Consider the following 26,238-nt stretch of genomic DNA (forward strand, 5'->3'; position numbering starts at 1 on the left):
CGCTGAAGCGTCAGGACAAGGAGTCCAAAAACAGCAAGAGGAAGTTGTGGTTGAGGAGGAAGAATTCTGGTTCCACTTTCTCTTGTCCATACCCTCCTCTTTCCTCTCTCCTCAACCCTTTCCTCCAATCTCTCCCTGTCCCTTTTGTCACACCCCCTCATCTTTCCACCCTCTCCTACCCTGATCTCTGCACCTTATACCTCTCCCCATCCCCCCTCCCTCCCAGGCCCATACACCCCTGCCTGAAATGAAGGTGACACAAACAAAAAAAGAGGAAGCAGAGAAATAAGGGAAAGAGAGGGAAGGTAGTTCAGTCTGTGTCTAGTACTCAAACTATGACCTCTGCTGAAAGCGGCCATTATTTTGCTCCCCCCACTCTCACCAACTCCTACACCTTCCCTTTCCCAGCCCCCTAAACCCACCTTGACTGAGCCCAGTAAACCATTTCCTGTCCCGCCCCCAAATCTTCCTCTGACCAAGCATCCTAAACACTGCATCCCAGCCCCCTAGCTGTTCCCCTGTTCATCTTCCTAAACCTACCCTTGTTTAGCCCCCTAAACCTTTCCCTTGTTCATCCTCCTAAACCTTTCCCCTGTTCAGCCCCTTAAACCTTCCCCTCTTTAGCCCCCTAAACCTTTCCCCTGCTCCCTGATCTGTCTCCTTCCCTTCACCCAAAACCCTACTCCTGGGCATGTAAACCCCCTCCACCTTTTTTTCACAGTGCAGACGCTCTCCTTCATCAAGTTGTCTAAGTTGTGCTGCAACCTTCCGCAAGCTGAATTTCATCGCTACTTACTGTTCAAAGGGAAGACCAGACAGAGTAGTGATATGTGAAGATGTGTGCCAGTGCTGGTGTACTTTACCCAGTGTTGCTGTGACCATCACTCAGGAGATATTGCTCTCAGGTCAATGACAGCCAGCACACCATCCATCTGGGACCACACTAACTCTTGCAAAAGTTAATTAAATGCCTAGAACAGCTTGTCAAGTTCACAACGGAGCTCCTCCAGACATTATTCCAGCTCCTCCAAATCCCTGCAGTGCCTGGAACATTTCAGAGGCTAGATTGGAGAGAACAGAGGCTGAAAGGACTATACTCTGTCAGGGTAAGAATGAGAAGATCTCTTTAAAGGCTTCAGAGATTGTGAGTTGTTGTGTGAGTTATTATATAGTCTCTAAATAGAAGTATTACCACTAATATATTGATATCAGTGGTAATACTTCTATATAATGGCTCTGATATAATGTTGCTAGCCCTTACAGACAGGACTGATAATATGCAGTCCTGTCTGTAAGGGCTAGCAACATTATATCAGAACCTTCCAATTACTGTATTCAGAGTTTTGAATTCAGTCCGCATTTTGCAAAATTCAGTGGAAATCTGGTTTAAAATATCTGATGAAATCAGCAATTGGACAACGTCAGTGGAAGTTAAAGAGATAAAGACTCGGACGTCTGAAGGAGCCAAGAACTAAAAACAAAGATTTATGCCCGTGTTCTTTTGTGTTACACGTTCCCAAACATCAAACATATCTATTACATGAACACCACTCTGCACTACCTTTCTGGCCTCCAGCAATTTGCTGGAGGAGGCTGGCTGTTTGAGGCCAGTCATGGGGGGGGCATCTGTTCAAGTGTGGAGATGTCAGTGTTGTCTAACAAAGATTAATACAAAATTTTGTACAAAATATGTATGAAATATGTGGGGCAGCAGTGTGTTGTAGTGGCAGGGAGCAAGGTTAGTAAGCAAAACATTACTGGTTCCGTTCCCCACTGCAATTTTGATGCTCCAACTGCTGTTGTACCTTTAGGCAAGGTACTTAACCCACTATTACCTCAGTAAATATCCAGCTGTGTGAATGGATAAAATTGCAACCTATGTAAGTCACTCTGGATAAGCAAATCCGCTAAATGACAATATTGTAATGTATTCATAACAGTAACTTCTTTCATGTTTGCTGGTAAACTTTGCATACCATTTGTCAAAGTGAAGCTAGCTTGAGAAATTTACATTATTTTTTGACTTTGTACGTGTCTTTGACATTTCTCTTAATCAAAAGTATGTGGCTTATTACATCTCAGACTTGCACTTGCACAAATTTTGGCATCCATATCTGGCTAGGTTTAGTCCATGCTTGTTTATTGTATGTGAAAGTGGAGATCTGACTACTTCTGCCTCTCTGTCCCCCCCTGCAGGTGCCTTTCAGATCTTCATTCAGCAATAGCCAGCTGCAACATGCCTGAAAGGGCACAACTACTGAGGGCATTTAAGAAATTTGTGACTGATAACTTTGGGGACTTCTCTGGGGACAAGCTGCAGGTAGGAGACCTTCTAGCACCTGCATGCACACACTCATGTAGATCCTATGGATTTGAGGTCAGTGTTGATGCTCCCTTCCTCATAGCATCTGTTTTTGTCAGCCTGCAGAATGCACACTGATTTTTAAATGTGCTGCTCTCCCAGCTAGAGGAGGTATGGGAATTCTTAGGAGGGGAGCTGCTCTCGGTGGTGTTGAATTTTGATTTCCGAGTGCAGGCTGTACGAGCCTGCTGCACGTTAGTGGAATGCAGTATTATTCCTCTCCTGACTGTGGGCCAGTTCATTTAAATAATCATGTACATTCGTTATAATCCATGTTACATTTGGATTGTGAAGAACGTTCATGGTCATTTACCCATGTAGCACTAGAGAAGCAAAAGAAAAGATGTTACTGTGTGAGGTTAACCAGCATCTTTTTTCCTCTGCAGCGTTATTGTATGTTTACAGCTCTCTCTCTCTATGGAAGGTGTGGGACACAGGTGTGTAGGACAGAGGCTTACAGACACATGTCCCTGTCCTTGATCCCTCAGGGCATCCTAGAGGACAACCTGGAACAGGGTCAGCACCTCTGTTGAGATGAAGTTCTTGTTGCTGCTGCGGCAAGCACCACCTCATTCCCTCCCCTTCAGCATGTCTAAAAGATGGAACCTAAGAGTATAGGGGAGCATAAGAACGTCACTTATGGTAGCACTAGTTATGGTCTGAGTTTAATAACAAGCAGCTGCACAGTGTACTGGTGGTCCAACTTGAAAAGTTTTGATATGAATTCCATCTGGGGATTGTGGGAGTTGCAGACCAAAGTTGATATACCACAGCTCACCCTGCACTAGCACTGTGTGCTGAAAGTGAAGGCGTCTTGTTAGCCAGATAGGACAGCAAGGTGAGCTTCTGCTCACACACACACACACACACACACACACACACACACACACACACACACACCCCTGTGTGTGTGGACACACTCACTCATTTTAAAACTTTTCCCCACTCTCTCATATTCACCTCCCCACAGCCACAGTATCAGTCATCAGTCACTGGCTCTCAGAGTAAACCCTTTCCCCCTCTCTCCATAGTGACAGCAGTGGATTTGTGGACAGCCTAAGTGAAGAAGGGAAAATTGAGCTAGCTATCAAACTCAGCCTGGAGGGTTCCACCCCTTCTCCAATTCGTTCAGTTCTAGCACCCGTAAACCGCAAAACATGAGGTGAAAGACAGCAACCAGAGAGACAAACAGCAGCACAGAGAAGAAAGCCTGTGTTTTGAACCCAGCACAAAGCGCCAGCTGACCAGTGGAAAAGTGTAAAGGGAGTCCCATAGTGCTAGTGAGATAAGTCTTGATTATGCTTGTGAGTTCCAATGAAGTAGTGCAGTATCAGGGCCAATTGTAGGGCCAAATAAACCCATTTTTACTCTTTTTTTCCATTGTATATTTTCTTTATTTCATGTTTTCTCTGCTTTAAAAATGAAAATTTCAATTTTCATTGTAAAAATTTCCAGAATTTAAAAAAAGTTCTCATAAAGCACTATATCTGTTTACATCTCTAAGGCTGCAGGAGTAAATTTAAATGTTTCTGTGCAAAATTTGCGGAAGAGTGAACATCCCAATTCATAAAGATTATAGCTAGCTTGCTAGGTACATACTAGCTGTACACATCAAGCCACCTTCTCTGCATTTACAGCATCATGCAGTGCTGTTGCTAAGTTACTGAGCGCTTGCTCATGGACCCACACTTTGTCAGGGCATTCGGGATTTACAGCATGTTTGCGGCATTTCCCAGATTGAATTTCACATGGATTCAGTTTACCAAACTCTGTTAAATCCTCCATTTCCTCCGCATTGTGGAATTACTTTGGCCCTACATGTGGGACAGGGACAGAGGAAAGAAGCCAGTTAGGTGAGAGGGAAAGGCAGAGGGGCAGAGTGACAGGGAGACAGAGAGTAAGCAAGGTAGGGAGGGGGGGAGGGGGGGGTCACCTGCTGCTCTAGAGGAAGACATTGTGAGGGACTGTACCCTCTCTGATTGCAGCTGCTTTCCATCTGCTTCCCAGGGTCATCGTTGTAAAATAACAAGCCTTTTTGTCCCATCTTGGAGGCTTCATGACCTGCAGTAAGACAACATATAAAACATGTAAGACCTGTCAAGTCAAGCGCACACACACACACACACACACACACACTCATGCAAATACACAAGTACACTAACATGCACACTTTCAATACAAATAAACAGAATTTAAACGGAGACATGCTTCTACAGGGACACACAAGTTTGTAACTGAGGTCATCATGTCTCTTGGTAGAGACAACTGGCTGACATTTGATGACCATGAGGTGAGGAGGGCTCACAGAACTCTATCTTATGGTTGAGAGAAAGAGGTGCATACCTCTTGTTATACACCTACAGGTAGGAATTTACCTGTTAGGGTTGCTGGCCTTGCACATTGCATAATTCCATACTGGAGGAGCTTCACAGGGAGCATGACTGTGCTGGTGTCTGAGGTGAAGTGACTGAGGGGGAGGATAACAAGGGATCCCCCCTGCTGCCTAAAATTAGAGTCAGGCTTGTTCAGGCACTACACTAACCAACAGCCTGAGGAGCACGGCTGTGCACATGCTGTCGGACACTGTTTTAAAGGCCAGACAGACATGCCCATCACAGGGCACAGAGGCGAACCCAGCCTGAGGAGTTATTGGGCTGCTTCTGTCCAAGAGAGGAGGCCATGGAGCTTGGTCCTGTTCTCTTCAGAGGCCGACAATCAGAAAGCACAGCATAAGGAGCATTCAAGCGCTGATCATCACACCCCCTTAAACAATATACTAACAAGCATCCCCAGCTCTTTTGAATGACCTTTCTCAATGTCTGATATCACTGTTAACGAGAACATTAGCTTAATTTCAACAAATGGCTGCGTTAGCTTCTTAACACTGTCAGATTGCAGGCTTAAATGTTTGATATTGCCTTGACAACCAAGTTTTGTGGTAGCTGATGCACATAGTTAAAGGTAAATGAGATGTATGTGATCACTTTGTTTTATTTTTTGTAAATTATTTTAAAACAATCTCTGTGTATGTGTGTCATTATGTAGAATTACATGTGGTACTAATAAACCACTAGGAACTGCCCTGATTTTCTAAAGGAACTATTTATCATATCGGATGTAGAAAGTTGGATCTTTCATCGTAGAAGCCATTCCCAGCTTCTTGGCAATAAATTAATTCCCTTTGGCCTTGATATAAACGTAAATGTAGCAATGATATAAATGGGATAAAACGCTCCAGCCAGTGCAATTCTATGAAAATATTGCATAGTAGTGGGTGTGATACAGGCTTAACATGTAGTAGAGGGACCGTTACACCACCAGCATATTGAAGCATATTTTCATAGAATTGCTCTAGCCTTTGTGGTTTGTCGCTTAGTTGTTTACAGTATATTTTTTATAGTTGAACTAGTAGTGGTGGAGAGTGGCTTGTGGATATGGAAACTGGTGAGTAGAAACGTCCTTGCTTTTGCCTCATCTTTAGTGGGTGCTTGTAGCAGGTTCTTATTCTGAACAGATGGTCTCGGGTTTGCCATTATGGCCATAGGTCCTAACCTCTTTGCTCACATCATTTTGTTTATACTCTACCCAAACTGCCTTGTCCTATTGGATTAACGTCTGCCTTTGCTCTCCCTTTATCGGTCCCTCATTCCATCTGTGCTACAACTGCTGCTGTGGCCCCGCCCCTGTTAATTAGCATGTGCCCTGCCTCAATGTACAAGATGCCTGGACCATTACTGCATTAGAACACCTATGTCCTTGCCCTAGCTACTGTTGAATGGAAAGCTTCAATGAGGTTAGGCGGTCAATACTTCTGTAATGTAATATCTGTAATGACTCAGTCCTCGAGGTCATCATGGTTATTTCTGCAGGAAACCCCAAAAAAGGCCTAACTCTCAATGCTTTATGAATGGTGTATACCCTGCCTGTAACTTGGTGGACAACACACCTACAGTCTTGCAACTGTGATAGCCCTGTATCATAGTTGCATTTCCTCATTTACCTGATGTTCTTATTCGGAGTGACAAAGAGAACTAAGGTGCATGTGATAATGTTGCATGACAGGTGGTGCATTCTGGACACTGCTGACCACATCTGCATAAACTAGTGCCCACGTTTCGATACATAACTACAATGCAACATACCCTGCAGTAAAACTACACAAATACACAAACTACACAAGTTATGCTTTGATTTGAATGTTTTGGCAATTTGGCAATTGTAGTAGTAGATCAAAAACATTAAAAATGGAAGCCTTTTTTGAGTAAAGTTTAATCAAATAAGTCTTTAACAACATACAGACCAAGGCAATCAAAAAACATACAGAGACAGGAAAACCCATAAACATATACATGTGATATTATAAAAGTTGAAGGCACAACAATTACAAAGGGTAATTCAGTAAAAATAAACTTAATATGTATGAATTTGATTTTAAAAAGCTTGCTGCAAAAGAAACATCCAACTTATTATGAGTGGTAATTCAACTGTCAGACTGTTAAAACTGACTCCAGAAAGTTGTTTTTTATTTTTTCAGAGATGAGAGTGAGTTTGACTTTCCAGTTTTATAGTGGTATTTAGTTTAAAGTTTAGTGGATTTTTATATCACCTTAAAGGTAAGCTATATTAAAACAATTTTAGCAAATTCTGAATGGGAACATGAAAATTATGTGCAATTCTATGAATACATAAAAATATAAAATAGCAACCTCAAAGTCGATATGTTTTTTAAAATGACATCCTTAATGATGTTGGTTTTGGAACATCACACAAAAAATGATTCCGCATTTCTGTTCTGCCAGGAATCCGTACATATTCTGTGAAATGCTAACTGCTATGACCTTTTTAATTCATTCAACTGTAATTGGTCCCCAGAAAAAATTGCCCAGATTCAGTCTAATCAAAAAGCACTTTGTCCTTAAATTCCAGGCATGGATTTAGGGAAGTGTTACATTTTTTATATTAATGCAATACATTGGGCCTGGAACTTAGTGAAATTAATAAAATACAGTTTAAGAAAAAAATTAATCCTTGTTTGAATTTTTATTCAAAGAGCAAAATGCATTTCAGTTAGATAGACTCTGGGCCTAAGTCTATGAGAAATAACAACCTTTTTCCCTACAATAAAATAAAATAATCTGAGTAGAAATCACACTGATAATTTAAAATACACGTGTCACATGAAGAAAAAGCTAAATAACTTCATCTTATAAAATAACACTCGCTGGCCACTGCTTTGGTTAAAATGTGTCTCCTGTCCATTAGATGTACAGACATGTGGATGGGAGGCACACTCAAGGGCTTTCTGCTGTGAAGGGTAAATGTTCTTTTATCTGCAACGTTAATGTTGAAGATACAACACAACTTAAGTAAAGTTCTTGAGCTAAGTCCCATCATTAATCACCTGTTACACATAAGCAGCAATATGCAAGGATTCCTTAGGATACAGCACTATATGTCATATAGTGCTGCATTCATTTAATTACCAGTTACGGTAAAGAGACGGGGGGTTACTTGAAATTCTGGTATTTCACAGGCATTGGAGTTTTTCCCAAAAACATGATAAAGCAGCACACAATTATGAAAGGTGTATTAAAACAGCGTAATATTGCACCAATCCCCCAGAGGACAGAAATGAAGAAAAATAATTCAAACAGGAAAAAAGGAACCTCTATTCATGTATGTACGGTGGTGCTACAAAGGGGTTTCTAAAGTATTCAAAACATGATGATCTATTCAAAGATTAATGACATATCATAACCACAACAGTACTGAATTTCAAAACATCTAACAAATAAAATAAAAGGTTCTTGATAAAAATGAAAACAAGTGCTCCTTTAAGAAAAATGAGATAAGGTTTAAAAGGCACACAATCCCACTCCTCTTTCCCAAAAACATTAGACATTAGGTACTTCATTGATAAGGCACTTCAGATATTATGTAGACATAGGCCTCGCTGCCAGACACTTCTGAAGAGAAGCCTCTGATCTTAACTCCATGAAATCAGATATGGCAAAACAACAAACGCTCCCCCCCCCCCCGGTCACACAGAAGAGAGAGCCATCCTTTCTTCTACTCCCAGGCCATGGTCATAACAACCGGGCAGATATGACTGTGACTGTAATCATGTGACACAGACAGGCATTATGGAATACATTCCATTTCAGTGAGCTCAAACCCACCCTGGACTGAAACGCAAAACCTGGGTAAAGGTCAAAGGTTATGGATGCAGCGGTGTCAGTAGGGTCCCATCCATCCACCAATCACAGTGACAGAATGAGCCACCTTCATTACATGTGCAATGAACACATACTCGGTGCAGGTTCTGTATTAAAAAAATATCCTAACCAGCAAGATAAACTTCCATGACAGACACGTAAGAGTAAGATACATATACAGTATTGTTTAGAAAGTTTTAGAATTTACAATCATGGATCTTGTTGGGTACACTGCCTGGCTTTGTGAAGCAGCCAACCGATTTGCAGATCTTATTACGTGTTACAGCACAGGAATTGCACTAAATGGCACCACAGATTGTTTACTACGTTTACCAAAATCATAAAGACAAAATTATAAAAAAAATCTAAACATAGTGAGGTATTGATGGAGCTTGCCCCAACATTTATAATCAGCCTGTCTGTCGTATCACCTGGCAACAAGACAATTAATTAAGATATTGGTTTGGAAAGTAAAAACATTGTGATCCATTGTAATAACAGAAACATAGCATCTGCGGGAAAAGATGTGCCGCAGTTCTTTTGGCATGAAAATGGGAGGCATAAAGTAGGTTCTCTGTATCACTTGATTTTGCCAGTATTCTGCCTATTACAGACCTCCTGTCATCTCACACCCAAACCCCCCGCAGCCAAAAACAGCCGTACTCGGTTGCATAAATTGTCGCAGCCATCTGCAGCAGGTGACGTTGGGCTGTCGAAGGAGGAGAGGCGAAGTCGCTGGCAGTCGCCAACATACATCCCCATGTGCTAGAATCGTGACATCAGCCGTGTCCGCCGTCGGCCGGTGTGACTTGGCAAAACCGGCGATCCGCGCCGCCACCGCTCCCAGAACCCATTATTGGCGTAACGTTTGCTGTCGTTCTCCTTGCAGCCTCCTCGACTCGATTGGGCGAAAAGGAAAGTTTGATTCCAAGCACGGGTCCCGTATGTTTCCCCGCTGATTCAAGTGCGCTGAACCACAGGTAATGCAGACGATTCTTTTTCAAGGGGATTTTCTGGGATCGAGCTAAACAGTCTAACCACGGCGCTCCCTCGGTAGAAAAATCTTAGACGGCATCGTATTAGTCATATTGAATTTTTTTTTTTTTACAAAAGCTGGGCGTGTTATGGCAAATTGTGAGACTGACTCACTGACTGTTTGTCTGGTATCACAAAGCTTTTTTTGGGGGGTAGGCTGCCCCAGCCCTTCAGTGTCCTCACCGACAGCATGTTAAGGCCACTCAGAAGTCACGCTTGTTTCACAGGCCAGTCTCTCACGGGCCGCTGGGCCGTCAGCTCCCTTTAAACATCTTGATTTTCTGTTTGTCGGCCAGCAGCAGGGTGACGTTGTACTCGTAATCGCCGTCATGTACGCCGGTGTGGCGGAAGGCCCCGCCCAGAAGGTTGTTCTCCCAATAGTGATGCCAGTTTCCCTTCTGGTCCGCCCCGTATCCGAAAACATTTACCTGGAGAGAGGATGTTGATCTGGAGTTAGACATTAGGATTAACAAATTTAATTCATAATTACAAGGCCTTGATCTATTACATGTATCAGAATGGAACTTAAATCTAATTTTATACTGTTTTTTTTTTTTTGGAAAAAGTAAATTATATGAAAATGGTTGCCAGTGAGAGAGTTAAACTTGACATTGCCATTAGTCCTACAAGACAGGTTTATAAATTATTTAAATTTGGCAAGCACGAACAACAAAAATTTGTGGTTGAGAGAACTAAGCCTACATGCTGTTCATTGCTGATACTGAGTACTTTACAACCACTAGGTGTCACTGTAGGCCAAATCTTATATCCCTATTGCAACCAGTCTCGTGTCCCTATCGTAACTAATAGTGAGCCAGTACAAAACACAGTCATGATGTTCCCATTTAGCCAAACAAAGCTTAAAAAGAAGGGTTTGTCTCATAATCTGCTACGGGCTTACCTCATCACAGATGTGAACGGCAAACATTAAGGCAAGGAAACCAGTGGAGGGATACCTGCCGTGGCCCTCGAGCCAGGTGTCATAGACATATTTGAAGAAAGTAGGATTGTATATCAACACCTACATCAAAATAAAATGAAGAATAACAGAAAAGACAGTTATTTTTAATCTGTAGTGATTGCCACAGGAGTAGTGTCTCCACTGTAAAACATAAGACTGAAGGGATTTTCAAGACGGAAACTTTAACCACAGATTCTCACTGTGGTCAGAAAAAACAAAATGCTTTGAATGATTCAGGTTTTTTCTGATAACAATGGTTTGTGCTCAGTCGCAGTACTACTGAGTATACACAAACATACAAGCACTCTCTCACAGAACGAAAACAACTCAAGACCCAAGTCACGACAATGTCTCACCTTATCCTTGTTAGCCTTTATCCTGGACATAACAGGTAAGTACGTACTGTTGAACACAAACACAGAGAGATGTCAACAGCCGGCAGAACTGCACAGTCACACTTCAAATTGTGGGGAAAGTCTGTGATATCTCTCCCCAATAAACATCAGAGCACAACACGATCACCGGGTAACGATCAATGCATTCTGTTCGGGTACTTGAGAACTAATGAGCACAAGGAATGTGTTTGTGGAGGGAGCAGATGTTTCTGGAAGCAATAATGTCTTTTACTACTTGGAGGATAAAACACTGCAGGACACTCTTCTTAGCTCCAATAAATGTGTGTTCTCATGGGTAAAAAAAAAAAAAAAAACAACTGATTAACTTCTGCCATAGCAAGGCTGGCTTGTAGTATGCTTGTGCCTTAAAGGCGTGTGGAAGCGAAAAGCAAGCAGAGAGACTTCATAGTGCTGTGATAGGCTGCTTCATTCTGGAAAGGGAAGTGCTGAGGCCTTTCTGACATCATAATCATATGGGAAAACCTCTTATGATCAGAGTCCTCCGCTCAAGACTTGCTCAAGACACCTTTTAATCATTCTCCGATGAATGAAGTCCTCCACAGCTAACTACAGCTAACCAAAGCTTAAGCTTTCCACTAGCTTAATTCTGCTGATAAAAGCTCGGGGTACAGCACACCGCTTTCAGAGTGGAATTGGGGGAAGGATTTCCTTTTGGGAAGAGTCTCAATATTGTGCTTGATGTTGTGTATCAATGGTCAGTCTCCAGTGGTTAGGCTGAGCATTGGAGTCTCCCTTGGTCACCTACTGTTTAATGGTGCCGGTAGTCAGTGCACTGATCAACCACTGTAGATCCAGGATCTTAAAGGGGATGAGCACCAGGCTGGTGGTGTTCTGCAGATTTTTGGCACTTTCTGGGTACATGACGTGATGAGTGGTTTTGCTGCCAACATCTGTCTCAAAACCCAGCGTAGGAGCTTGGTTCATTCTGTGGAGGAGACACGCACACACGCACACATAGTTTTCAGAGATACTGTCACAAATGACTGGTCGTGTACCCAGAGGGATAGCGCACTGTTGATACACCCTTGGGCAAAACACTTAACCCGTCAAAAAGATGCTTTTCAAATGGATCCCACATAAAAACACACGCTTCATAAGTCTTTGGATACAGGCATCTAGCGAATAAAGGAGCATGTCAGTAATATTAATTTGACTGAACTCAAGTGCCTGTTAGGAGAAGGACCCCCCCACATACATTTATACAATTGGAATTACATTAAAATCAGACAATTACCATGATAGGTTCATATGGTACATGGCCCATTTATACATGGAACTGAATGTATGAAATGAGGGGCCAGAAACACTATTACGTCTGCTGTGTAGCGGTTGTGATTTATGACTAACTGGCAGTGAATATTTATGTTTTTGTCTGGTAACTGCTGCATCTGTATTTGGGATTGGAGTTGGCATAAGATTTTAGTTTATGACAGATTACCGTTAACCAGTCTCAAAATGGGTTAAAAACAGATGGCACAGAGCATAAAGATTGGCCATAGAGGGGTAATCACATCTTATCATAGAGCTGTGAGAAGTGGAATTCAACCAGCAGTACTGTTGAGACCTGTACTGTGCCTTATTTACATAAATCATCATGATTGGATTTCCTTGATAGGATACTGGGATATATAGCCAAAACTAAAGTAATAATCAAAGGACATTATATCAATGTTATACAATCAAAGAATGCTACGTTCTGTCCTGGGCACTGCACAGTAAGTACATACTGTAGCAGTTCACAAAAAGTACAGAGAAGGGCAACAAGACTGGTCCTTGGTATCAGACATGTTATAAAGAGAGACTTCAAGCACAATCTCTTGAGTCTCAGAAAAAAGAGATCACAGGGATTCACAGAGTGGACTTATGCCAGTAAAAGAAGACGCAGATGTAAATTAAAGACTTCACAATGAGAAAATCAAGTGTTTTTTAAGGCAGTTACCTGTATGCATGGAATGTAAGGTTTAGTAGTGGAAGCAGAAATGCTTTCAGTGGTCAACACTTGGGTTGGCACTGTGCTATAGACACTCTAGTAAAAAGACAAAATGGCTAGCCTAGTTGGGTTGAATGGCCAGTTCTCATTATTTAGTTTCCTTCATTTTTATGGATTGTCCGGTTGTCCGGTTGTGTAAACTTTTTAACTGATTTAACTTTTCAAATACAATGGGCTCACAACCATTAAGGAGTCTGGCCTCCTAAAAACAGTCAGTAAATGATACCACTTCAATATCTGTACAATGCCCAAAATATGTAATAATGAGTTAAGACAAAGACAGGCACAATAGTGATGTGTTAACATGAGCTGGTGCCCTTACAGATGCCACTGTAAGAATGCATGAAACGCAGTACTTCCAGATAGCATTGTCAGAGTGAAACGGACCCTGCCAAAGTCTGGCAGGCACGAGGACAGACATTGTAAGGCTTAGAGACATTCCCACCGCAATGCTTTGGTCAAGTGAAGAACGAAAGTGAGTGCTTTGCCCTTTCGATTCTTATGCAACACGTTTGATAACTTCGGTGAAGTCTGAAGTTGTGTTGTCATGCAGGTGCTGGAAAAAAAGTAACTTTCTTAAATTTGATACTCAAGGTGAAGTGCATCGCACACTGCAGTGAATAGATTAGAAAAAGTGGTTATTCTGTCTGTAATTGTACCTGAAATATGTTAATAGGGACTCTTGAGATGTGACAATGCCCTCAGAATTCCTTTTGTAAGACGCGTGTAGTCTTTGCTCTTTTGTCTTCAGTATTGTCACAGATTTTTTTTTTAACCATGAAATATGAGTAATGTTATTCTTCTCGAGTCTTTGTATACTATTTTGGCTATCCAGTTGAAGGAGCTATAACATCATATATAGCATGACATCAAAGCTGCTCATTTGAGCCAAGGCTCTGTAGCCTACAGTATGATGCTGAATTTGCAGTGCATACTCACTTTGAATATCTGTGTACAGACGGTTGTGGTAAGCACACAAGTGTACAGACTTGAAACTCCACACCCTTGAAAAGTATTCAGTAGCTGCCTATATTTTATGCAGGACCCACGGGAAAATAAAGATCTCAATTACTGTTTTCCACTTCACTAAGAAAGGAAGGGTGAAGTTCATAACAAGCCCCATTTGCAAATTCCCAGGAACAAGGATCTGAAAATACAGAATTTCCCTAATGAACCTTGATAAGATTTTATCATGAACTGATTGACTGGTTTCAGTTACTGAGAACAGGTCTGTCTAAGGTTCCAAGGTGAACATGTTTTATAATTTAATTTATTAAGAACACAGTGACATTGAGACCCCTGTTACAAAAAATAAGCTAAGAAATCTAATTTAAAGTCAAAGCTTCCCAACCTCAAGTGCGGAGTCCACACCTGTCATAACTACAGGACTAATGATTCTGTTTTATTAAGTTATTTTGTGGATTTGACTTACAGAACACTTTAATGAGAAAATGATTGATATTTCACCTGACATTAAATGTTGCATGCACCTCAGTATTGGGGAATTTAATTACTTTTGAATTAAAGAGATGAGCGCAGCCTTGACACCAGCAATCCTACTCAGAGAGAGCAAGATTAAATTAGGTCTCTTACCTTGAAAAATAAAAAATGAGGACAAAGGTTAAGCTCTCCTGGACAAACATATTAATTTTCAGTACAGCAATCCGCATTCATTTTCTGTACCAAGTTACTGAACACATTACAACACATGTGGTTTTAACAGATCCCCAACAAACAGGTTACAATTTGACTTTCCTGCTTTAGACAAGTTTACACAATGTGCTGTTGTGGTCAGTGTTTGCATTGGAAGACTGTATGTTTTATCATCAGCTGAGCCTGAGGTTATAGAAGTGACACCCATAACAAATAGGGAAATGGAGATGAACTGAGCTCCTGCACAGGAAACATGCATCAATGTCATCAGTTTCACGCTACAGAAACTCAGATTATTACTTACCATACACTTCAACAAAGATGGTACAACATCACAAGTATATGAAATATATAGTAATATATGTCAAAATATGTATATATAGGTTGAAAAACTAGTTCCATGTACCACAGGCCTGAATATTAGGCATACACCATTTGCCAAAACAACAAAACAAATAATGGCAGTGATCAGACTATGCATTCAGTAACTGCAGCGTGTAGCTAGTACAGCAGTAGGGAAATGGATAAGCTTACCTGCAGTGGCCATGTTAGCGCTCGTTTTTAAAATCAATTTAAGTGACATAGAAAATTACATTTTTGTTCATGCACAACAGGAGTGAGAGCATATTGTAAGTCGCTTTGGACAAAAGCATCTGCCAAATAAAAAAATGTAAATGTAAATATCTGCATTTTTAAAAACTATCTTCGAAAATAATGGCTGCCTTATAAACAGGCACACCTTATATTCAGGCCAACAACAATGAACACATAAAATGCATTCACTGTATTTTAAATGTCATTTTTGGCTGTGATTTGGCAGATTGTAAGTTGCCGTGGAGGACAACATTTGAACGCAGTCACCAGGGGGGACCGATGAGAGTGTTTTGCATGTGCTTTAAACAACCTGCAAAATGTTACGGTAACACATGCACTGCAGATACAGCTTGTGGCCTATGGACATGATGGACACAGACAGCTTGCTGCCATATTGAGCATCTTGGTTAATTGGACTATTCCCTGTCCTAACGAGGATTTCCAAAAGATTAAGAGGAATCTTTCCGGTAAGCTTTAACGTCTGTGTTTTGTAACTATGCACATATGTACCGTGACAGTTAGCCATTGTTAGGCATACATGGGCCACTTATGGGTCGATAAATAAATAAATAAGCAGAAAAAACTAAAAATATTCATGGATTTATATGCATTTGGTGCATTGAGAAAAACAATCATGGCAGTACAGCGCATAAAAGCCTTCAAAACTGAGAATTTTAAAATGCAAATGTGGGAGCTACATGCTATTATCTCCTCCCACAAACGCAGCAAGAAAACAAAATGCTATAATTATTTTTTATTGCATAAAAAATACAGCAAATGGTGGCATAAACAAAACAGTAGGGAAGCTGTGCAGCAAAGCAAATGGCAGAGCTGACAGACAGGAAATCATCAGGCAACAAATGACAGGGAAAATATGTATGACTTATGCACCAACTGTCTTCATTTCCTCCCAGTTTTATAGTAATAAAAGCTTTGCTTCAAAATTAAAACAGGTGAGGAGAATACAAAATGGAAGCATGAAAGACACCTATATTTTAGGAGCTATACCCATAATAGTGCAAAGTATAACAGCATTATTTGGTCCACAGTTGACCTTGCACGCTAACCAAGATTTAACCCCAACTTGCTACAGCATTAGAGTAAACGTACGGTTACAAGGCCAACTCATACACTGAGCATGTCTGCAGCTCCTTTCCACAGGGTACATTTCATAAAGGTAAGACTGAGTAAGTTACCTTATGATAAAGTCACTGGAGTCGATGAGGTGTCCATAATTGGATCCCTTGAGGTTCCCAGAGTTCCCCACTACCGAGCAGGTCCTGCAGCGACTGGGCCCTGAGTCCATGTACTGCTCTTCACCTGGGATGACCTCGAACAACCTCTGCACCACGTCGCTGTAGTTGGCCGGGTGCCGCTCTGACTGCAGCCACTGGTGACACGCAGGGGGGAGACGCTCAGGACTCTTACTCTGGGCCTCCTCTAAATAAAAGTGATTTAAGCAGGGCCACCAGGCTATCAAGCGGCAGGAAGCACACAGCACATTCTTCAATGACCTCAGGGGAAGGGAGGTTATATTTACGTCATCTTTTTTTCCCTACTCTCTTTGTGGTTGTGGCATTGCATGAGAAAACGCGCAGTGTAAGGGTAAAATAAGTGGGCAGGATGCACACACGCACGCACACACACACACACACACACACACACACGACCACGTCAGTAACTGGAGCACCGAGGCAGAGAAGGAAAATGGCAGATAACAAGACGGACAGATGAGATGAAGCCTTCCAGAGGACAGGGCGCGCGACTGAGGACACCTCACAGACTAAATGAGGCTGCTTCTACCCGGCAGCCGACAGGTAGAGCCCTCCTGCTGTGAGGGATGGCGAGTGCCTCAGTCTCTAAATGAGACTGCCTTCCTGTCCTTTCAGAAGCCACATGAGTACATCTCATAATCTGGGCTTTGAAGGGGACCCCAGACTCCAGCGGAGCTGTATCTGGTGTCAGGTTTGGTATTTTAAGTCCCGTGTGAAATATTTCCTTTGAAATGGAAAGTGACAGGGGGGCTAACCCCACCGTAATTGGGCTCTTCTCTCTCCAGTCGGATATGGTAATTGTGACACCCCGTTAAACCATGTCTTTGATCCCTGCACCTCCAAATGAATCTCTGGGGGTTGATTCAATTAAGACAGGTTTGAAATAACCCAGGTACCGGCCCAGGAAGTGAGAAGGTATATTGGAATTTGTGCTTGCGCTCGTAATTACAGTATATCTGCACCCGATGAAATACTGTTCTGGAATTGTCGATAACTCAACCTGTGAGGAAACTCAATCCAAGCAAACAGAGAGAAGGAGGGACGAAGCATGAGGCGCATATTAATTCATTCCAGTTCAATTTATACTTAAAGAAAGCGGCAATTCAGTGAGAACTGGGAATTAGTGGGATCATTATACTGATTAGCAAATACTCTAGAGTAGTCTATGACCATTTATGAAATTTGCTAAAATGTCAACTTTAAACAATGGGTGGTTACTATTTTCTAAAGTGTACAAAACACTAAAGATACATAATCGGTTTTCTGTACACTATTTTACTCTAGTGCCATTATCTTGTTTGTCATCAAAATATTGTTGAAAACATCAGCTTATTACATAAAAAGTTGCAAAGAATAGGGTGGATGAAAGTTGACCAAATTTACACAAACCTGCCTTTCAGCAAAAGGGCATGCAACTTCAATTAATTACATGATCAGGCAATAAAAAAATGAAAAGGTAGATAACGGATGATGTAAATTGTAAAATCACATACTTAGGATTTAGAAAAGCCACCAGGGTGCATGGATGGTGGAAGTGTATTTTGCACTGGCATCGCTCAGCAGAATGTCAGTACGTCTGAGCACTGGCAGGAGGTCCGTGTGTTTGTGTTCGCGGGATGCACTTACCTGCCACCACCTGAAGGTGTCCTCGGAGAGCGCGCTGTTCTTCCTGGACATGAGGGGTGCCATCGACTGGTTGAAGCGTTCCATAAACCAGGGGTCTTCCTCCATGTCGGTGACACACCGGCTGCAGGCGCACGTTCCCTTGGGGAGGAGGTTGTCCGACAGCCCGAAGGCAAATTTGAAAAAGTACAGCGAGGGGTCGTGGTAGGTGTAGCTGAACAAAAAGGTGGTGATGGTGATGACGCAGACCAGCACGGTGAAAGCTCTGCTCTTCTTTCTCCACATTTTGTAAATGATAAGTGTCTGGAAACTGGAAAGTGGCAAATGAGAGAGAGAGAGAGAATGTTTCCTCAATAGAGGGTTTGACTTGAGATGAGGTTCTGAAAGAACTGCCTCAGAGAGGTGTGTTTAGGCTCAGCAGCTCATCCCTTTATAGAGGCTCACGCACACTGAAAAGCGAACGCATGCACCCTGCAATTTGGGGTTTTCTGCATGGCAAATGTGGAATGTAATTACAGAGCTCTAGATTAGAAAATATACACCTAGCAGCTAGCTAGGGAGGAAAATTTCAATGCTTGAGATGCAAGCATGTGACTTACATCCACTGTCAAAAGCACCTTTGATAACAGGTCCTAAGCCTGTCTATCCACACAGGTCAGTCCAAGGGTGAATTTTTTCCCAGTCAATATTTGGTTTGCACATCAGGAGTCTGATTCATTGGAACAACCTTACCAGTTTATGACAGACAGATGGATATTGGAAGGTCTTGCTCTCTTTCTATTTACATAATGAGGTTGAGGGATGGTGAGTCCAATAGTCCTTATAAAGCAAACAGCACCTAAAAGGCAAACAAAAAATGACGCATGACCAACGTGCGTGCATATAGGAATAAGAACAAGAATTAAATTTAGCGAATGGATAATATATCCTGTATTATTCTCTCATTTGGGACGACGTAGTTTGACAGGTGTAACCTCTAGCAATTTGACATTACTCAGTTTAGTACTCAGCAAACATTACAGAGCACTTTCCACTTCAACTTTAAAGGAAGGCACTGAATTCCACTTTATATGGAAGGTAGGTGTGTGTATACATATATATATATATATATATATACACACACACACACACACATATATATACACACACACATATTTATATATACATACACACATATATATATATATATATATATATATATATTTATATATACATACACACACATATCCTTCTTAAACACAAATACGGAGTGCAGGTGGTTTGATACCTGTTTTTAACACAGGTTGACATACTGAAACACACTGGTCCATTTTCTCTGTGTCACACATTGCCTGCGAGTGTGTTAAGCAGCTCAGTCCTCAACATTTAACATCGTGTGTAGCCTGGAGGTAATACTGATTGGGTTTCCTGGATTACCTTACATTATGCTATTGTATATTTAGAAAACACTCTCACCCAGACCGACTTACATGGTGTTACATTACAATATTATACATTTAAACAGTTGGATATTTACTGAGGCAATTCTGGGTTAAGTACCTTGCCCAAGGGTACAACAGCAGGGCCCCAGTGGGGAACTGAACCGGCAACCTTTTGGGTACAAGCCCTGCTCCTTCCCACTATACCACACTGCTGCCACTCTTCAAGCGCTCCCTTCGTGGCCTCAGACCTTCAAGATAAGCATATGTACTCGACAGCCCCATCTCCTTCATGTTAGCGAACTTCCTGGCTGCTAAGCGCTGAGCACTTGATCGTTACACAAAGCTGCTCAGCCATGCTTCGAGCAAGACGGCACACGCAACTGGGAGAACTTCAGAATGTGTTGGATCCTCCGAGGTGCACGTTGTTATTGCAGTAGGGCATTTAGCTTACACACTGAGCACAACTAAGAGAATAAGGCTGACTCTCTAGCCCCTTCCCTGGAGCTGTGGTAGAGTGCTGGCGGTGTGTCTTGATTCAATGCGATCACTTGTATTGGACTGGACTGTAAACTTGGATTGCAAGCTTGTATTGCCTGGAGCACAATGACATAGTTAGAGGTGGTAAAGTAGAAGAGCCAAAATGAGAAATTACCAAGGTGTCACCCAGCTGGATTCTGGCATTAGAGGGCTGCATCTTTGGCTGCCTCTTCAATATTATGTGTTCATTATTGTTTTTTTCCTGTTTCTATCTGTATAAAATTCTAGAGTCAAATTAATATTTAAAATGTAGCTCTTCAAAAAGATACAAATGTTTGAGACAGTCATGCAAGCTCCAGGGTATTATTTTCTTGTATCAGAAATCCACACAGATGTCGAGACCTACTGAATAAATGTACTTTGGCTTGTGTTTCTCAAAGCCTCTGATTACATTATTGTAGCTTCAGTGACAGAATGTAATCAAACTACAGCTTGGACCAGAGGACATAATTTTGTAAAGCCAAGTCCCTACGGATCCACAACTTTTTTTTGTTTAAACTTGGTGACTTTTACTGTGTAGTTAAGAGAGAGGCAGTTGTTTTGGCCAGAAAAATAGAAATAAATCTGCAGATGTCGCTCTCAATGACTAAATTATACATTCATAGAAAGATATGAAAAGAGTTTAAGTCTAACATTAACATTGTTAAAACACCATTAAAAGAACATTTCATTATCGCTTGGCAGGACACGTACATTGGCCTGTCCCATTGGCAAGCCTGTTGGACAGCAACTAAGAAAGAACGCCGGTCACTTTAAATTCGAGGACGTTTAATTCAGTTCAGGAGCTCTCGAGAAAGCCCAGGTGCCTGACAGCAAGTACAGGACGTCTGTGTGGACAGATGGTGCCCCCCTGTACTTGACAATGCACGGGCACTCACTGCATCCCCCCCCCCGACCTCATCCTGCTGGCACATGGCAACCAACGCGGTGATCAAAGTTCCCCCGTGGCTGAGACAACGCAGCATCTGCACAAACTTCACTCACACTCAGAGGGAAGAGAGGAGGTGGGCCGAGTTTCTCTTTTCAATCCGGGACTTAGCTAAAGTCATCAGCTTTACAGGTTGAAGTTAACTGCAACTGATTGGATTTGATTCTCAGCGGATTTTTTTTCCCCTTTTCCTTTTTTTTTTCCTCGAGCAAGCTGCACAATCCCTGACACCTCCAACCAGCATAGTGTTGGCAATTTTAGTCCTCAAACCTCTGCAGCTATGAGGATTTGAAATACCCCCCCCCCCCCCCTTTTTTTTTTTTTTTACAAAAAACTTGATCTGTTGTGTTGTGCTGTTCAGCTGAAATATATATACTGGGATAGAAGAGCATTCTACACTGACGAAAGTGCTGGGGCACTGGCCCTGTGGGGGTATGTGTGATACACGTGTTCCTTTCACATCCCTGAAATGCAAATGCAGGACAAAAAACAGTGCAGGCGCTTCACTCCGCTTCAGCTGCTTGTTGCTCTCGGTTCTTTTTTTAGCACCCATGTGACAGCACACCTCCACTGACAGGGTTCTCGCCGAATTTTAAAAGACACGCCGCGTAACGCAGGCCCCCAAAAGAGGCCCAGGGTAGTCCCCGCTGATGCGAGACATTTCGAGCGTGCAGGAGGATTCGGGCAAACTCCGTCTTAATAGGAAAAGGCGCTGCGAACCAGATACAGGGCTACACCCACCTCACCCCAGCTTCATTCCTCTTTTTGTGCTGATAGGGAGAATTTGCTAGCTTGTGACTGCAGTCTCTCCACAGAGGATTCCTGCCTGTCCTCCACAGTGTTGACACTGGAATCCTTTGTTTTACAGGTTGTGACCCTTGCTGGTGAAACACGTCAATGTTTAGAGGAAGCTAGTAACAACAGCTCTTTGTGACCTCATCTTATGGTTATGAAACAGTGTAAAAGTTAAGATAGAACTTTTTTGTCAAATCTGTTATATCAGGCTGTTTTCCACCAAACTAACCAGCTACTTTCCAGTGAGTGACCAGCAGTTTTCAGCATGTTAACCAGCAATTGCACTGTTTTGCCTCTGGTTGTTATTCACCACCGTGTGAAAGACAGGATGGAAAGAGGGTGTATGTGACATCCTTCTGTTGCCAACTGCGCTTCAGGTAAAGCAGTTTATTTTTAGACAGGTCGATATGGCTGATGGAAACATCCTCTCTGTGTCACAGCACTGTAGCTGGTCAGCACTAACTAACGTAAAAAGGAAAAAGGACACAAGCATCGACTACAGGGTTGCACTACTTCAGAGACATTGTCTATGAATTTAAAGAATGACTTACAATGTGTTCTACTCTAGCAACAGCGATTGGTTTTCTACATCTTATTAGGCATTCGGATCATGGCAATCAATACAAAAGGCTTGCTTAAATAAAAATTGATTCAGTGACTGCTGTATTTTCCTCAAAAGTGGACATGTGAAGAGTCATCTCTCCATGCCCAAACAAAAACCCATAGTGTACACTGTCGGACAACTTTTCAGCCTTTTGTAGATGCACTTATCTTTCGACTGTTTCGCTTCTAAAATATCTTTCAGAAGGCACACCCACTGACAGGAAGAGGTGGCTTGATATTTCAACTATAGAGCAACAAATATAGGCATGTAACCAAGCACCAAGTGATCAAAGCAGATGTGTGATAACCACAAGTGTGCTATTTTATGGGTTCAAAACTTAGCAACATTAACCAAGAATGATGAGCTTGAGATCATGATCTGTATTTTCTTCACACAATGTTCTCAGTGTGCTGGCCTCAGTTCAACACATTGGAGGTGTTTGTTACAAAAAAAAAAAATGAGTAAAGAATAGTGCTGCTTTTCTTTTTTCATAAACTGTGTAAGAGCACTTGGCAGGCACTCTATTTACACAAACCTCAACATGCACCATAACATCTGCTCTTATTTACATTTTATAAGCCTTCAGCTCAGCTTTCATCTATATGCTCATTACACTTTATCTCTGGCTTCATAAATGTAGAGTGAGATATGTTTGCATGCTAGGCCAGCAGCTGATATCTCATGCTCTCACACACTTTCAATCACGCAACAGAGCCTCCTACAGAGATTTTTCAATGTAAGTCCTGCACTGCTCAGTCTGACCATAAAATAAAGATGAACAGTAATACATATATAAAATATTTTCTTTCAATAGATAGATGCATCTTAAAGTTTGAATTCATTTTTTGGAGCAACTCAAGGGTGGGTTTACTGCACATTTAGGGTGTACACAGTTGTGTGGTGATGCCCTCCTCCACGCTGTTCATAACATGTCTGAAGTAACACATATGTGTGGTGGCAGCTTGCGGCAGGGGGCAGCCAACTCTCAGCATTCCCTGTTAGATGGGGCCATTCGACTGGCAGAGGGAGAGAAGAACAGAGCTTATAACTTCAGGAAGGGAAAGACATCATGCACAAAAAACCGTGATCCCCATCCACCCTTCTCCCTTACCACCACCGCAGACATCCCACTGCAGAATAGGTCAAATGAAAAGGGGGTAACTAATGCTAGGCCAAGGAGTGGAAAGCAGCGAGAATATTTTCATGTTTGGTGACTACCTTCACAGTACCCCTTTAGGAATGCACTTGTGGGAGAGGGTTGCTCTGTAATAGGAAGCATGGGAGTGCCAGGGAATAACTAGCTGATGTCGTCAGGCATTCATGTAAGATGTGTGGTGTGTGAATGTGTGTGTGTGTAGGGCGGTGTGTTCTCTGGAGACACAATAACATGAGATCTATGAGCTAGTCAAGAGCAGGAGTTTTGGGGGGGGGGGGGGGGGGGCTCACTTACTAATGACCAAAGGCAGTAACCCAAAAATATCCACCAATACACATCATTGTGTGTTTTGCCTGTCTTATCTGGTTCCTGCAATGTTCGTGGTTACTTTATGCTGGGAATGTTATGTCTGCTGTGAAAATTCACAGCCTCCTGCCCTACGGCATTCCTGATAAAGAGGGAGATATCAAAGAGGGCCTCCTCTGCCTCAGGTCTGTGTTTGCACAGGTTATTACCAAGGAAGCAACATAACCGGTGTCACAGCAGCCTCTGAGGAGGAACTTTCACATGGTGGAAGAAAACTGGGTCTGTGCGGGAGTATACATTGTGTGTGTGTGTGTGTGTGTGTGTGTGCATGTGTGTGTGTGTGTAAAACTTTTTTGTGTTTACTCTGGTTGTCTTTGTCTTACATTAAATTCTGTTTGAAGATCTGACACAATTAAGTGTGACAAATATGCAAAAATAAAAGAAATCAGGAAGGGGGCAAAGACTTTTTCATGGCATTGTATGTGTGAAATATAATCCACAATATTAACTACATTCCATCCTTCAGAGAATGCACCTTGGACACTCACTTGACCTCATCTTACTCTTACACCTCATCTCACTCACTTGATTTCCTGCCATACCTTCAGCACACATACAGCCTGCTGCATTCATACAATACCACTTGGTAATCTAAAACAAATGTTCATGATATTTGGGGCTCCTTTGTACTGCTCAACAGATGAGTAACGGTACTGTAGCTTTATTTTCTCCTTGATGAAAAAAGTAACATTGGCACAAGGCGGATAAAAATTTGGATAGTAGGATAGAAATTAGGGAATGCACCTACAGAGGAAATAGGGTTAGGGGTTATAGTTCCTTTGCTTTATACAAACACGACATTCAAAGAATATAATACAGTACAATAATGGATAAAGGATACTGGAACTCATTGTTGCAACAACTCTTGCTTTCAGTTTAACATGAAAGCAACCATCAAAGTAGACTTGCATAAAGACTAACATATTTTTTATTTTTAATCAAAATAATATTTGTGTTGAAATGTTTGACTTTATGTCAAGCTAATCAAAATTAGCTCCATTACCTGCTTAAGCCACAAAATGTGGCCTGGCAACCTGGCAAATGCAGATATGGAATCACAAATCTGTCATGAAAGTATCTGTATAACATACGGAAGAGACCCATCAGGTTACACATGTTTATGGCCAAGACAAACACTAATGTTCTAAAACCCAGACAATAGAGAAAATACCTGAACCTGGCACCTGAAAAAAAAAACCAAAACGATACCAACGAAAACAACCGTTGCTGTTTACGAAGTGATGCTTTCTTGTCATAGCATAGCATGCTCAAGCACGAAATGCTGATGATAAAATCCAAAAGGGGATGAGTAAGAGTAAGTTTAGAAGAGGTAGTTTAGTATGGAAAGTAATTCAGAATTAAATTAGCTCTAATTTCATCACCAGTATTACACTTTTGATAGTGAAGTGAACTGGTTGCCTTAACTTAGAATTTTTTAAAACAATTTTGGTAAATCTAATTTAGCACCTACATGCGTGTACCAACACAGACCCATGGTGACTCTGAGTAGCTAGAATGGTATTCAACCCAAAATCTGTGTGTATGTACAGTGCCTCTCTCTGCCCCTCTCTCCTTTTCTCTCTTCCCTCTCCCCTTCTCTGTGCCTCCCCTGTGAATGTTAGCCTTTAAGACCCGAAACTGATGAGACCATGGGGGAATCGCTAGGCATCATCTGTGTTCAATCTGGAGAATACAAAGTGGTATTCACCTAGCGGAGGCCCTTTGCCTCCCTCTATCCATCATTCAAACGTTCCACAGCCACCATACGGCAGGACCTAAAGAGCGGGCCACTCATGAATTTTGCCGTTTACTTCCTCCCCACGCATTCTTTCTTTCACATTTCATGTCCTTCTCACTCAGACATTGACCCATCTTTTTTGTGATTGTGATTCTTTTTTTTTAATCCGAACGTTTAACTTGGGTCTCATGGGCAGATTACTGGGATGTCTTGTTTTTTTGGTTTTTAAGGCGCCGATGGCTTGGGCTGAAATTCGTTTTAATAGCCCTGCCATCTACTGAGAACCGCTTTTGACATGCGGCCCATCAAAACAAGCAAACAGCAAACAAAGGAGACATCCTCGGGTGAGATGATCAGCAGCTCACCCAGATTAGATCCGGCACAGAGGTCAGAGAAAACTACTCAAGTCAGTGCTCATGATGTCATGGAGTGATTCATTTAGGTCAATATGCCTTTCATTCTGATTCGCAACTGAAACACACCTTTTCAGTAAATACTTTCAGTAAATCCTTGAAGCAAATAATGTACGTGTGTGGACTACAAAACCAGGAAGAAATGGACTTCCTACAT

General features: G+C 41.9%; 1 protein-coding gene across 2 annotated transcripts in view; it reads right to left on the reverse strand.

The window, feature by feature from the left end:
• Positions 1 to 8,059: 8,059 nt before the first annotated feature.
• The window catches only part of LOC118796467 (CMP-N-acetylneuraminate-beta-galactosamide-alpha-2,3-sialyltransferase 1-like), a 30,452-nt gene continuing 12,273 nt past the window's right edge, over positions 8,060 to 26,238 (reverse strand). The window contains exons 2-8 of one of the 2 annotated variants that reach the window (XM_036555346.1): positions 18,856 to 18,961; positions 18,127 to 18,433; positions 16,423 to 16,616; positions 11,735 to 11,914; positions 10,930 to 10,975; positions 10,514 to 10,633; positions 8,060 to 10,040 (exon numbers count right to left, since the gene is read on the reverse strand). In XM_036555346.1, the coding sequence (XP_036411239.1) occupies positions 9,867 to 10,040; positions 10,514 to 10,633; positions 10,930 to 10,975; positions 11,735 to 11,914; positions 16,423 to 16,616; positions 18,127 to 18,408 (996 nt within the window). In that variant the 5' untranslated portion in view covers positions 18,409 to 18,433; positions 18,856 to 18,961 and the 3' untranslated portion in view covers positions 8,060 to 9,866. Of the gene's footprint in view, positions 10,041 to 10,513; positions 10,634 to 10,929; positions 10,976 to 11,734; positions 11,915 to 16,422; positions 16,617 to 18,126; positions 18,434 to 18,722; positions 18,799 to 18,855; positions 18,962 to 26,238 lie in introns of those variants that run through there. The other variant, XM_036555347.1, reaches the window with a different exon arrangement.

The sequence above is a fragment of the Megalops cyprinoides genome, chromosome 21 (assembly GCF_013368585.1).
Source record: "Megalops cyprinoides isolate fMegCyp1 chromosome 21, fMegCyp1.pri, whole genome shotgun sequence".
NCBI lineage: Eukaryota > Metazoa > Chordata > Actinopteri > Elopiformes > Megalopidae > Megalops > Megalops cyprinoides.